Consider the following 15286-nt stretch of genomic DNA (forward strand, 5'->3'; position numbering starts at 1 on the left):
TAGTTTCTACACAAAAAAATTAACTTATGGAAAGTGTTAAATCAATAGTTAATATAAATTTTTGACAAACTACTCAAAAATTTGAAAAAAATGTTGAACACTCACGTTTAAATAAACAAAAAATATTTATTATCTCTGCGGTTATAAGGTCTTTCCTTACGAAATTCCACGTGACCATTACTGAGATGGAGTTCCAACCGAAAATATTCTCATCGCATTCAGTCAGTTTAGTTGAGCGTTGTTGTAAACTCGCTATAAACTAATATAAAATATGTATTTTACAAAACCACGTTTTTGAAAATAAAGTTCCCATAGACAAGTATCTAATATCAATGAATGAAACGTTAAATAAATAATTTAATATAACCTTTTTGAATTAATCAAATCTTCGTACTTGTCAATTGGTGATTTGTCTTAACTTTTTCTGAGTTCGCATTTATCATTTTACATACATTTCTGTGTGTGTTAAAAATAAGAAGTCATTTTTTTCAATTTATATATAACTTACATTCTTGTGAAATAAATTTAAAAACATGGCAGAAAAGGACGGCTCTAAGGGAGGCGGAATTAGAAATCAATTCTTTGCAGTTATAGTAAGTAAGTACATTTTATAATGTTATTTCGTTCATGACGTAAAGTAGACTGAATACTGTGTAAATCAGATTTCTGATAAACTTGTTAAAATTGTTCAGGAGCGTTAATATTCGGTAATAATACAAGGCTTGTGAACAAAATAACCAATTTGACGTTTTGCTGTTTTGAACAAACAAACAGAAATGCCAGTAGTCTCGTGAACAGTGTGTAAATTTCGTGTTCAATGAAGTATGTTTCTAATTTTGCCTTATTTAATGTGTCAATACCAAAATTACATATTTTGTAAGACCAACCTAGATAATTGTAAATCATTATCTTTTATGTAGCATTTAATTGTTTTAAATAAAGAATAAAATTGTACAATTTGTACAAAGAAACGTTATTATCTAAATAACAATTCTTTTAAAAACTTTCTCCAAGCAGTTTGGTAGATACAATCATATTGAAAAAATGTGAATAAAGAATTCCAAATATAAAAGAAGATTTTTTAAAAATATCTTTTCTGAACCATTAAAACGGCCACCATCTTGAAGCGAAAACGGAACGTACAAACAGCTGAAATTCAAAACGGTAGAGATAAAACAGGACTTCGCTAGACTCAGTCAATGAATAATATATCGAGAAAGCGAATGGAAAGACAAAGCGTGGTTGCCCTGCAACAATTAAACGAATGTCAAGAGTCAGTAAAACAGAAGAGCAAGTATGTGGAGATGTATGAATCTGTATGAATGAGAGGAGGTATGGGTACCGCCGGCCCGACAACCATTCATTGGATTACCAACACCTTTGCCACCTCTGTCATCCCAACTGGCAAGCTACGGCTGGTTGGTTTGTCCAGACCTTGGCGGTGGATGCATCTGCCCACCAACTGCATGGCGGGCAGGATTGGGTGCGGCCCTTTGGAGATCCTTTAACCCCTCCAGCTGGGCTCTCTCGACCCATCGCCTTGTACTCCAGCAGTGGAAGAATTGATTTTTTTCATATGTCACTCCTGGACACACTGACCCCCAGATTTCTACCCATCCCGCACACATTTTGGCTTCCCAGAACCTCCTCTTCTTTTTTATTTAAAACACGTTCAAAAAATTATTAAAATTATACGAAATTATTTTACCTAGGTTCTCCTATATCGATCTATTTTAAAAAGAAAGTGTTCATTAATAAAAATCTGTTTTTTGGACACTGCTCAGTCTTCCTCATACAAGTGGGTCTCTTCAAGAGCTGGCAGGTGTTCTTGTGTTTATTGACCGTGAGTTGTCACATTGACATTGGTGAAATGCAACAACTTATGGAATTTTTTCTAGCGCCAGTATCAAATATAAAGGCCACAAACAGTTTTTTTATGAATTAATTAATTCGATGTGCTTTTTTAAAAATAATGTAAAAATGATGCAAAGATGGAGGTGATTAACATCAAGATAAATATTAATTATTAAATCTAATATTATTTTACTTCAAAAGCAACTATGTATTATGAAAATAAATATAAACTAAGTATATTAGCACTTCTTAATTTAAAAACTTTTCACTATTCTCTTTTTAAATACGTCTATTTGAACTTCGATTTTGTATTCTTGATGAATGAACAAATGAATGAAATATCTTTATAAATGAATGACATAAAATCTTGGAAGTGTAAACTAAACCATTTTTCGATATCCAATTGAACTGAAACTCAACAGATAGACTCGTTGTAGATGAAAAATTTACAGCAGTTAATATTCAAAATAAATCACGGTACCATCCAATCAGGATTTGACTTAAGTGATAGCGCGGTTCAATCAATTTAGTTAGTCCCTGGGGAGAAAGGAACAATCCTCATTCAAACAAAAGTGCTAAAGGACATTTTAAAATAGTTATATTACCTATAGTAAAATAGCATTGTTTTTTGGGTTGATATTTTTACTGTGTAACTTTAATTTAAATTTATTGTTTTTAAATTTTAAAGTATCTTTTTCATGTAACTTAATTAGAAAAAGTGTATTTTCAATACACTCCACTTCTCTCCACACAAGCCTCGCTTAAAAGAGAAGCTATTAAAAGTATTGTAAGTTGAAGCATGAATGTAATCAATTGCAATAATAAATTAAAAATAAAATCGCATGTCAGCTAAAATCGTTAAATCACAAAGGATCCAGTATTATTATGGTAAATGGTATGATATAAATTGAAGAGAAACAACATTTTTTTAAGCACTGATGTCACTAGAAAAAAAGGAGGTTTTTGTTTCACAAAAAGTATCCAATTTTTTTGCGTATTTCCATAGATGCGTAAAAATCTATTCAATCGGTTTTTTCGCCAATCAAATATTACTTATAGTGTCAGATTATGAAAAAAATAATGTAATATTAATAACACTTCATCTGAGATTTCCTCCAAGGCTTACGAAAATTTCATGAAATGAATCTGGACACTCACAGGCCATGACAAACTATTGACCGCTAACTTTGATGCCAATAATACAAAACTTATTTTACTTCTAGCAAATATTCTGACTTTTAGTCAAGGCTGCGCCATAGGTTGGGTTTCTCCCTCTCTACCAATTCTCACCGATGTTGACAACTCTCCTATGGGAGCTCCTCTCACGGTGCTCCAGGTCTCAATGGTGGCCTCCACCTTTTGCATCGGTGCCATATTCGGAACTCCAGTATTTGGATGGCTGGCCGACAGAATTGGCAGGAAGAAGGCATCTTTGGCTAGTGCCTTACCATTTATGGTAAGCAAGTGAATAAATCAGAAGTTCTTCTTCTTTACCGTTTGGTCAGGGGATCAGAGGGTGAACAAGGTCTGCGAGCCAGTCTTGGGCTTCAAGAATCGTCGTGTGGACCTGATAAATCCCGCCGGAGAATAAATGGAGCTGGGATTAGTTAACCACATGTTCGGTGGTCTACACCGCATCGCATTCATATATCGACTCTCCAAGGCCCCGCTTGCGCATCGTGTAGGCACAATGGCTTTGGAAACACCATATCCTATTGACGGAAGACCAGAGTTTACGAGACATTGAGAACCCAGGCTCTCTTTCAGTGACATTCCTCACACCCACCTATTTCCACTTATCTTTTGGAGTGAGAGCTATTTGGACGAACCACTCTCTTCCTCCAGAAGGTTTTTGGGACTTAAGACGCATGCAAGGTGAGAGACGACATTACCCTTCAAAGGTTTAGCGTTATTCTGCAACTCAGTGTTGCTATCTCTTGTACATGGAAGCACCGTGTCTTATTGATGGAGGACAAAAGTTTACTTGGCAATCTAAAACTTTAAAAGAAGATGCTAACAAAGAACACTTCACTCTCTAAATAATAACAGTATTATTTTCTATTAACAGATTGGTTGGAGCCTAAAGCTGGTGTGGCTACACCCCACGGCACTTATTTGCGCCAGGCTAATCATTGGCTTTGGAGGTGCTGGAACTCTCCTGATAGCTCCACTGTACTCCTCAGAAGTGGCCAGTGTGGAGGCTAGGGGAATGCTTGGAACAATGTTGACCTTCGCCTTCAATACTGGTGTCGTCGCTGTATATGCCCTGGGAGCTTATTTTAGTTACTTCATCGTGCTGACCATTATGTTGACGATACCATTCTTGTTCTTCATCCTGATGTCAAGAATGCCAGAATCACCGTCTTATCTGGTTAAAACTAATCAATTGAAGGTATGAAGTCCAAATAGTCAAAACGTTAACTTCGATGAGTACTAAGTACCTTTAAAACTCTGAAAAGGACCATTGATACATAACACTAATATTTTAATGATTAATCAACACTGCAAATTATCTTTAAAATCATTTAAATTAACATATAAAAGATTAATACTACGATGCCTCCGTAGTCAAAGAGCCTTCAATAACTGAATATGAATTGAAAGGTCGCAGGTTTAAATACCGGCGTTTGCAAATAAAGTCGATTTAATTAATTAGTATTATTTCATAACTTAATTCTTTAAACAAAATATTAGTAAAGGCTTTTTCGGCACCTGGTCAAGGACTACCGTTCAGAATCGAAACATTGCTTGAAAAGGCTTTGGTCGTCATTAGTGACTAGACCTGAATGGTGATGTACGACCCCACCTTCTTCTTCTCCATCTCCTTCTCGTCCTACTACTATCAGCCTCACCACATACATCGGCAACGCCAATGTAGGCGTTGCCAAAATTCCACCGGCCTTAGACGGTTGAGATCATTTGGGACTCTTGTACGGTATTATCTTAACAAACAAACAAAAAACAACAACAACTAAAGCAGGCACGGAGTATAGCAAGGTCCAGTTCTTGGATCACTTCTGTTTTTATCTACGCTAATTATGTTATTCTTTTTTTACGTTGGATTACCATATTCAATATTCTATTGGTAAGTTCTGGATAAATGTCACTTTTTAATAATTTTATTAAGCAATAAATGACTTGGTTCTAATTGTAGGAAGCTGGCGAAGCTCTAACATGGTTAAGGAGAGTTTCAGTGGACAGTTCTCTGGTGAAGAAAGAACTGAATCAGCTAATAAACGAAGCAGAATCATCGGAAAAGAAAAATGCTACCAACAAAGGTGAATTTCATGTCCAAATATAAATTAAGTTACTTTGTTTATATTTCAAGAAACCAGCCAACCAACAAGTTTTTTTTAATAAAAAAAACTTGTCAATATCATAGGGTAGGCTTGGACTATTTGGCAGTGTACGGCAGGCGATATGCTGAAATATGCCAAGCCACCAAAATATAATGCGCTAATAGCGTGGTCTATCACAGGCTTAGTGCGCACTTTCTTTGTGTAGAGTAAAACTATAAAATCAATGTCATTATTAAAATATTTTGGAATCACATTTTAATCGATTTATTCTTTAAGGTGGTGAAGACGTGTCGCCTTGGAAATTCCTTTGTAAGTATTTATCTACGTTTGTTGAACATTGTAAATCAAATCTCTGAAAGCAAGTATCATGACAGCAACTTTACTTGATATCGTCGTGCTTTTATCTTGAGATCTTTATGTGTATGTTTAGGCTCTGAGGTTATCTTTGAATGTTTCTGGATTACTCAATATTTTATGTTGTTTCGTGTGTTGATTTTTTTCACGTTAACTTTTTAAGACAAATAGTTTCTATTGTCAGATGAATTCGACAGTAATTATTGTATTATTTCCAGTAAACTCCCCGCCTTCTCGGAAAGCTCTCGCCTTGACGGTATCTCTTCTGACAGCTCAGTGCTTTATGGGAATATTCGCGGTGTTAACCTATGCAAACAACATCTTCGAAGAAGCTGGCAGCACCATGTCTTCTTCAATGGCCAGTATTGTCGTCGGTTTCCTTCAACTTACAGGATCCGTAGTCGCTGTTTCCCTCATTGAACGGCTGGGCAGAAAAGTAAACAAAATCATATAGATCATTTTCCACTTATAAATGTTTTCCTAAGAGAGTTTTGTACACCAGATGGTTCTCGCAATAGAAAGTTCAAAAATTAAGATAATTCTGTCACCAAAACAAATATCTTGGTTTCCATGTCCCAAAATTCCCAAATTCATCTGATCCATCAGAAGCCGCATCCAACTTTTCTCAGTTCCAATAACTAAAAAGATACCTTGGTAGAGACAAAAATATATGTTCGATTTTCACGGCCAAAAGTATAATCTTATTAATGAGTGATGTCATGGTGCGCTTTCTCCTTCCTTAGACAACGCTTCGGACAGTGTTACAGTGTTACACGGCAGATGTACAGTGTCCTTACACTGTAACGCTGTTCAGAACGTTGGCTAAAGAAAGATAAGCGTAACACGACATAATATCATTTAAGACAATTTAGAAGTCAATAGACAATACACACGTCTATTTTCAAGAGTTTACTTAAAAATGATTGGACGTGAAGAAATTACCAAAAAATGGCTTATTTTGGTAAATGTCTCTCGTTCTAAAAAAATGCTCTAAAACTTTTTTACATCAACGATGACTTGATCCTTTGAACCCAGGTTTAAGTAATTAAAGTTGTCAGTTTAGTCTAAGGCGCCTCCGTCGTCGTTTTCAGAGCCACATCAAATCAAATATTTAACAAAACTCTAACACTTTAGTATAATATTTTTGCAAAGCAGTTTCTTAGCAAATTTTTTTATTTCAGATTCTTCTCATAGGTTCCTGTTGTGCAGTGATATTGTCAATGTCCACCCTCGGAACCTACTTCTACGTTCGTGATACTGGTTATGACGTATCACCCTATGGTTGGATCCCAGTAACTTCTCTATCCGTATGTGTCAGCACATTCTCAATGGGCATTGGACCAGTTCCCTTCATTCTGCCATCGGAGGTTTTCTTGGTTCAGGTAATTCAATCAAGTCGTTAAATAGAATTTGATTCATATTTTTTTATTCATCTTTGTCCAAAAACTTCAAAATATGTTTTGTTTCCCCAAATCCAGAAAATTTTGTCAGTTTTTTGATTTTGAAGTAATGTCGTTTAATAAGTAGCGATGTTACAAAACACATTCGTTATTTAAAAATAGTTGATTCAGATGTACCACCAATATCCAGTTTCTCCGTCACCAAATATCAATAAAGTAGATTTACAACTTACATCAGACATTCCAGCTTTAGGGCATAGACCTAATTCTAATTTATCTTGTGTTTTAATTTTTGGACAGAGTAAAAAATCATCAGTATTTGGTGATATCTGTATCTTTTCCCCAACCAAAGTTTGCTTCCAATAATATTAGAATTCCAAGGGTCTTCTCTTAGAAAATTTCCCGCACCCAGCGTTATTCAAATCAGTTGTGAAGATTGTTCTATAAATTTTCTTTTTGGGTAACTTTTTCATATTAATTTTAAATTTTACCACATTTCGGACAAAATAGATGTTTATTATTCATCTACTTTCTTAGAAACACAATAATAACAAATTATAAATATGTATACGAACAACTTTACATTTTTGTTTTTTTTTATATTAACTCCACACACGAGGCCCAGAAGAAAATAATTTCCCTCAGGGCCTATGTCATCTCTGGGGATGCTGTGTGGAGGGTCTTTTTGTGGAGAGGAAGGAGTGAACATGGGTCTTAAAGAGTCCCATGTTGTAGGAGGGAGGAAACACAGAGGCCGGCAGTTCGTTCCACAGCTGAGCTGTTGAACTTAAGAACGAATCGTAGAAGCGACCCGTTCTCATGTGACAAATGTCAACCGTGTAAAAATGTTGGGCGCGCGTTTGGCGTGTATTCCGACTACGCACCGGTGCCGAAAGGATCAATGACGCTAGTTCCTCAGAGCATCTTCCATTGTTATACCGATAGAACAAGGACAGCATACCTACCTGACGCCTGAGCTCTAAAGATTGCAGTCCGTTTGTTAAGATTGGGGAATCTATCAAACGGACCGCCCGTTTCTGCAGAGAGTCAAGGGTTTTATTCAGGTATTTAGGGGCTCCGGACCAGAGATGGCTGCAAAATTCGACAGTAGGGCGCACTTGCGATTTGTACAGGGTCAGCAGTTGTGTATTATTAAAGTATCTGCGGGCCCTGTACAGTACGCTCAGCTTCTGAGAGGCCAACTTTACTCTAGCTTCGATGGAGCCCCCGTACCTTAGCTGGTCACTTATAGTTACACCAAGCATATCAATGGAAGGCCTGTTCGGAAGATTGCTTCCGTTGAAGGAGACTAGATTACCATTTGGATCCCTTTTAGACGTAATCAGACAGGATTGAGTCTTTGAAACATTAAATTCGACGAGATTATTTTTACCCCAGGAGGAAATACTCTCGAGATAACCGTCCATTCTCTGCTTCAAAGCCCTCCAAGCCGTTGGAGTTTGTGTGACCTTTGGGGGCTTGTCAAACAAAAAGCTATCATGAATTGTAATGTCATCCGCGTAGCAATGAATCGGTGCACATGTCAAAAGGTCATTGATGTTCAACAAAAACAAAGTCGGAGACAGAACCGATCCCTGTGGGACGCCAGCATTTATGGAGTGTGAGGAAGAGGTGAAACCGTCAGCAACCGCCTGAATCGACCTATCCCTTAAAAAATCAGCAATCCACGTACACAGGGATGCGGGGAGTCCGTAAGAAGGCAATTTGTTGACAAGTCCTCGGTGCCAGACCCGGTCAAAGGCCTTGGATATGTCTAGTGCGACCGTTTGGGTCTCACCGTGACGTTCCAGGCACCGCCTTAAATATCCGTCACATACGAGAAGATCACAGCACGAGCGATTCCGCTGGAATCCGTATTGACGGTCTTTGATAATTTTGTTCTTCTCGGGGTATGTGAGCAGTTTGTCGTTGATCACACGTTCCATCACTTTGGACAGAACTGATGTGATCGCTATGGGGTGGTAGTTGGCCAGGTTGGAGCGGTCACCTTTCTTGGGAATAGGGTGAATGACCTCTTTTTTCCAACCAGAGGGCACAGTGCCACACTTCAGGGACATTTTGAAGAGCTTTGTCAAAACTGGAACTATTTCCGCAGCACACCTCTGCAATACCAGGGCAGGTATTCCATCAGGTCCACTAGCTTTGTTAACATCGAGCCCCCGTTTGACGTGGAGTACATCCCGATGCCGGATCTTCAGCTTTTTCATATAGAAGCCGCAGTGAGGAACCGACGGCGGAACAGCACTTCCGTCGTCGAGGGTCGAGTTTTCCGCAAACATTTTCCCTAATATGTTAGTCTTTTCGGTGGCGGTGTTTGCTAGTGAGCCGTAAGGTCTGGTAAGAGATGGCAAACTGGGTTTGCAAAAATTCCGACCTATTGAGCCCGCAAGCGACCAGAATGCTCTGCTGCCATGCGGGCAGGCAGCCAGCTTTTTGCTGATCTGCAGGTCGTGTTCGAATTTTGACCTATTAATGATTCTCTTTCATTCATTTGCCGATTTGTTGTATGCTGATCTGCTTTCGGGCGTTCGAGATGTGTTGTAGGCTCGGTAAGCCGCGTTTTTTTGTCGAACTGCTTCGGAGCATTGTCGACTGAACCACGGCTTTGAGCCCACACCAGTTTCTTTAGTAGTCGATTTTATGAAACCATCCATCGCCGATTTGATGACTTCACCAATCTCCTGGGCACATCTTGAAGGGTCCGAAGTCCGAAAACAAACAGCTGACCACGGAAAAGCGTTGAAATGGGCCCGCATACCGAACCAATCTGCTGACCTATAGTGCCACACTTTTCTCCTCAGCCTCTCATTGGTTGGTCTGAGGTTGACGGGGATTGATGTCGTCACTAGGCAGTGGTCGGATGATCCCAGAGGCGCTGTGACGTCAATCTTATAACCGTGTGGCACAGTAGTTAAGAATAGGTCTAACAGATTGGAGCGGTGAGTCTGGACATCAGGAACCCTTGTAGGCTCCTGAACCAGTTGCTCTAGTCCGTAGCAAATGGAAAAGGATTCCGCCTGTCGGCCAGCCGAGTCCGTTGGGCCTGAGAACTTCAACCATGGTTCGTTATGAACATTGAAGTCCCCCAGAACAATAAACTCGGCCGAAGGGTAGCGGGGCAAGAGATCATCAATAGTATAGCTCAAATGTTTGAAGAGTTCGGAAGTGTCTGATTCGCTATGGTTCGGTGAGCGGTATAAACATGCGTAGAATCTTGCCGTACTGGCAAGATTGACGCGCATCCACATTACGTCGAATCTGGAGTTTTCCAGACTCAATAATCGTACACAGTTGACGTCAGCTCGACTATAGAGGCAGACTCCTCCTTTGAGTCAGAACTTGCTTGCAAGGGTAAAGCCCGGGCAGTCCAGATAGGAGGAGTCTGGTGGCTCGGCTATCTGAGTTTTGGATAGGAAAAGAAGGTTGGGACGTTGGGACAAAAGATGGTGATGAACAGAGCTTAAATTTGTGTGCAGGCCGCGAATGTTGGCAAAATTTACCAACAGTTTTGGCCCGCACCGGGGACGCCTGCTACTCGCCGCTGTATTGATGTTAAATTTATTTTGTATGTTCATGATTTTAAGTTTTTTTTTTTTTGTAAGTGTATGAGGTAAAAGAAAGGTCTGGAAAGGAAAGGTATGAGGGGTGGGTAGGAATCTGGGGTTCAGGCTGTCCAGGAGTGATGAGCGTTTGGTTCCAGCCCACCCACTGCGGTGCTAGGCCATAGGCTGGGAGAGTCCGGCTGGAGAGGGCATCCAATGCGCCCCAAACGCTGCTGCTGGGTCCCCTCCGGTCACGAACCGGTACAACAGCAGTGGCGGGGTTTTTTCACTCGCTGATGGGGCAGCCCACCCTTAGTCGTGAGCCTGAAGGTCGGGCCCCTGTACTATCGAGCGGCCCGGACAGCGGTAACCGGTTGTAAAGGGTCTCCCTCAACCAGCATCTCCCAACCGGCCCGCCACGCAGAAGGTGGGCCGACGCACCCGCCACCAAGACCCGGGCAAACCTTAACCCATGAACCCGGGCACCCCTGCTAAGTCACCAAACGTAGCGAACCACTTGGGGTGACCCGCGGCAGAGGTGTTGGTCATCCAATAAATGGTTCCCAGGGCGGCGGTACCCATTCCCGCCTACCAAATTAAATTAAAGTATGTAAAAATAATACATCATGAAATAATTTATTTATTTTAATATCAATATACCAAATATAAAATATACCATATACAGTAAATTATTAACAGTGACATCAGAAAATATACAATTAACAGAAACTCTAGGTGGATATAAAAAGTTAGAGATACAAGCACCCGCAAAACTTATAGGTAGACTAGGTTAGCTTAGTATTGATTGAAATATATGATATAATATATTACAATAGCTAAAATGTATGCATTTATATTCGGGTTTTGGTTGAAAGTAGTTAAATGCCAATCAAGCTGTTGGTTCACCTTATTGACTATTTTTATTTTTATTGACCCAAGTTTCCTCAGTTGCCCCAGGCACTTCATTTTATATACATATTTATTTTACTTTTTACGTAAGTATGAGTATACTTACATTTTATTGGCCATGATTTAAAAGATATGATATAACAGATTTTTTGTACCTAGCTTCTATAATGTAAAAAGGTAACACCATTACAAATATTCAGCCATTAAATGTTTTAACAAACTCCGTAAAATACAAACAGAAAAAAAAAGAAAATTTTAAGAATAAACATAAAATATACTTCACCTCAGACTAATTTGGTATGTTATTGAACAAAAAATCAGTTTTAAAATTTTTTTTTCTGTAAAATATAAATATATATTTTTTGTACTATTTAGCGTATAGACATCTGTTAATCTGTACACATATGTTCACAATTTAAAAGTTTATATGTATGGTTGTATTCCTCAAATCTATATATGTTAAAAACTTCAAACGACACTCTCTCCCTAAACACGAGTTATCTCAATTAGGGGGGTGTTAATTAAATTAACATTTTAGGTGATAAATACAAACAAAACCCTAGCATAATGAGAAAAATAAATAAAATAATGAATGTCTATAACGCACAACACATACATCCATGGGGAGCTCATAATTATTATTATTCGTGCGATTTAATTCCTTTTGATGATTTTATTTAATTGAACTGAGGATAAATTGAAGAAAATGAAAGATATAAATGTATTTAGTGCAAGTACTTGTTCTTCTGGAAAATTAATGTTTTTTTTGTTATGTACTTAGTTTTTGAGTATGTGGAACAGTTGATTTGAGCGTATGTTTCGTACCGGAGAGTAGACATTAATGTTTTCTAGAAGGTAGTCAAGGTCAACAACGTTGTTGATGATATTGAATAAGAATATTTGGTCGTTGGTAGGCAGTGGCGGTTCGTGGTTTTTTTAACAGGGGGTTCAGAAATTCAAGAGAAGATAAACATATCTAATTAAAATTTACTTACTGTTGTCCTACGTCAAATAGTCAAATACGGCAGCAGTCACACAACTTAAATAAAGTTAGTGGGAGGGGTACCGACATATTATTGTTTTTAAATCACTTTACCTAGACACAATTATTAGATAATGAGAAAAGTTTTTATAGGAATTAAATTGTTTAATGTTTTTATAGCACTCAATGTAGGTACGTTGCTAATTATTATTGTTTTTTAGAGAAGAATAATTTCGTAGAATATATAATAGATATTTTAAAACATCAAAAAAACAAATAAAGGTGGCACGAAATAAATTTAAAAATAGGTAGTAGATTTACAAATGCCATAAGCAAACGGTTGGAGAAATGCAGAAACAAGAAAACAAAAATATGTACAAAAATGACTTCAAAGTTAAATACCATAATATAACATAAAAAAATAACACTTAACTTGCATCCCTATGGTTCAAAGGTTAAACGTCGGCCGCGAAGTTCTCGGGTTTCTTCGGTTACATTCGTCAATGTTCGGAGGTCACGTGATATCACAACGCGTGTTCGGCGCACACAATTTGTCTTATTTTTGCAAAGAAAGACCAAATTTTGTATATATCACCGTCATAGGGTCTGTACCGGCTAAGATTATTTTGTATGGAGAGTTTGGCGCGGATTTTAACTCGCACAAATTTGGAATAGGCATCGTATTTTTCGGTGGCGCGGGTTTTGAAGGCGAAATTTTAATAGCGTGCTATCTATAATGTGCTTATATTATTATAAAACAAGGATGTTTTATTTTCTCATATTTTTAATGGGGGTTCGCCGCACAAACGCACTTTAGAGAAAACCGCCACTGTTGGTAGGTAGGTAGGTACAACTCTCAATAATAATTTGACTTAAACTTTTTCTTCGTAAATTTGATCACTGTTGATATTTTTTATTTATTTTTTTTATTTTTATTATCAATATAAAGTTTTTTACAGGTTTTTTTTTCAATGTCTGTCTCACTAGGATAAACCTGTGTCGAGACAGACGTATTTGATACATAAATTAATGTTTACATATTTTTTGAAACATAAAATATTTCATTACATTAAATGACATTGTGAAAAAGATAAAAAATAATAAATAATAATAAATGATAAATTTGTTAATCAGCATCTAGTTGGAGTACATACTTATGAAGGGATTTTTATAAAATTTTTGATCTTGGATCTGTCTTGGCTGATGATCCAAGACTTGATGTCTGTTTTATATTTCAAAAAAAATTCGTTCAGTCTAATGGCTAGTGGGAGAGCATTATATAGCCTTGTTGCAAAATATCTAAAATTTCTCTGGCCAAAAGTTGTTTTAGCGAAAGGGATTTGTAAGAAATTATGTCCTTTGGTTCTAGTATCACGAGCAGTTTGGATATTGTCAAAAGTAGTTTTGTGTTTGAAGAGGTATGTTAGTATGTTTTTGGCATAAAGTTTCCTTATGTCCATAACACAGATTTTCCTAAAGATTTCATCCGAACTCCTTGTGATTGGTAGTTTGAGGATAATCTTTATTATAAGTTTCTGAGCTTTAGATATTGGATCAATGGCGGTAGCGTTTGTTCCTCCCCATGCTATGATACCATACTCAATTAAAGATTGACAAAGTGCATAGTAGATTGTTTTGAGCTGGCTTAAGTTGAGAAAGTTGCGAGTTTGTCTAAAAAAGTAAATGAATTTTCTAAGTTTGTTTGCTGTAGTGTTTATAATGTTGTTTCCACTTCAAATTGCTGATTACTACACTTCAGAAGATATTTGATATTTCATGTTATAACTTCCCTATTTTTAGGTTCGTGGATTAGCCACCAGCATTGGCCTAACCTGGCTCTGGATCTGCACCTTCTTCGTCAGTCAATTCTTTGCCCCAACCGTCATTCTGTTTGGCAGTCACATCGTCTTCTGGGGATTCGGCTTCGTCGGTTGCATCGCCATATTTATCTCCGTTATGTTCCAACCGGAGACGAAAGGCAGACCAATTGAAGAGATCGTTGCTCACTTCGGCGGAAATAAATTCACGCAGTCTCAAGGAGTCGACGCTGAAGAAGCCGGAGAACTGTTTTTGAAACCTACATTGGTGATAAATGATGTCATAGATGAGAAGGATCATCACCATTAATGGGTTTGACAGAGAAACTAAAATCTGTTGTAATATATAAATGATCTGATATCAATCCATATAAAGCATATCAATCAGCTGTTTGGTATCAACCAGCGTAGAATATCGTGAGTTTATCGGAAAAAGGATAAATTATTTTTATTCATATAAACTGCTTTCAAAACCATAAAAAAAATTACCAACTGCCAAAATATTACTAAAATATCCGATGAATTTTTTGTGAGTTGTATCAATTCCACCTGATTATTCTTCTAATACATGCACGTCAATGATAAAATACATAAGTATTTTTTTTAATTAATGGCGTGATCACTATGATATCAATATTTGTGAGAAAAGTAAAAAGAGAAAATTTTAAAATTCTTATTTGTTATTTCAAAACTATGATTTGAACGAAAACAAGAATTATATCTTTCTTTATACGGTTTTTTTGAAAACGTCATTTCCGAAGTGCCATTAGACTTGCATATGCATCCATAGCGCTGGACTGTTTGTAGGCACTGTGAATTTATTATTTTAATATTAAGGAACATTTAGAAGCTTTCTAGAGAACAAAGAACTGATGAAATATTTTAAGAGTTATTTTGATGAATCAGAGAGGTTAACTCATTGGTGATCGTGCTTTGAGAGTTTTCATTATTTTTGAATAAATATGTTTTTCTGTACAGTATTGTGTATTTTGTTATAATAAATATGTAAGTACTATTTTTTTGTAAGTATATTTATTTTTATTTGTTCCCGTACATTATCATAACTAATGAGTCCGGTTGTACATGACAGTATTGAACAAGCCCCTAT

General features: G+C 37.3%; 1 protein-coding gene across 1 annotated transcript in view; it reads left to right on the top strand.

The window, feature by feature from the left end:
• The first annotated feature begins 242 nt into the window (after positions 1-242).
• The window catches only part of LOC149410425 (trehalose transporter 1-like protein), a 30955-nt gene continuing 15911 nt past the window's right edge, over positions 243-15286 (top strand). Inside the window, exons 1-8 of the mRNA XM_089648639.1 lie at positions 243-597; positions 3078-3310; positions 3923-4246; positions 5009-5132; positions 5430-5462; positions 5726-5943; positions 6689-6889; positions 14162-14480. Of these exons, the coding sequence (XP_089504765.1) occupies positions 534-597; positions 3078-3310; positions 3923-4246; positions 5009-5132; positions 5430-5462; positions 5726-5943; positions 6689-6889; positions 14162-14480 (1516 nt within the window). The 5' untranslated portion in view covers positions 243-533. The remainder of the gene's footprint in view (positions 598-3077; positions 3311-3922; positions 4247-5008; positions 5133-5429; positions 5463-5725; positions 5944-6688; positions 6890-14161; positions 14481-15286) is intronic.

This window comes from Hesperophylax consimilis, chromosome 28, assembly GCF_061612785.1.
Source record: "Hesperophylax consimilis isolate HC1 chromosome 28, BYU_Hcon_1.0, whole genome shotgun sequence".
In the NCBI taxonomy this organism is placed as follows: Eukaryota; Metazoa; Arthropoda; class Insecta; order Trichoptera; family Limnephilidae; genus Hesperophylax; species Hesperophylax consimilis.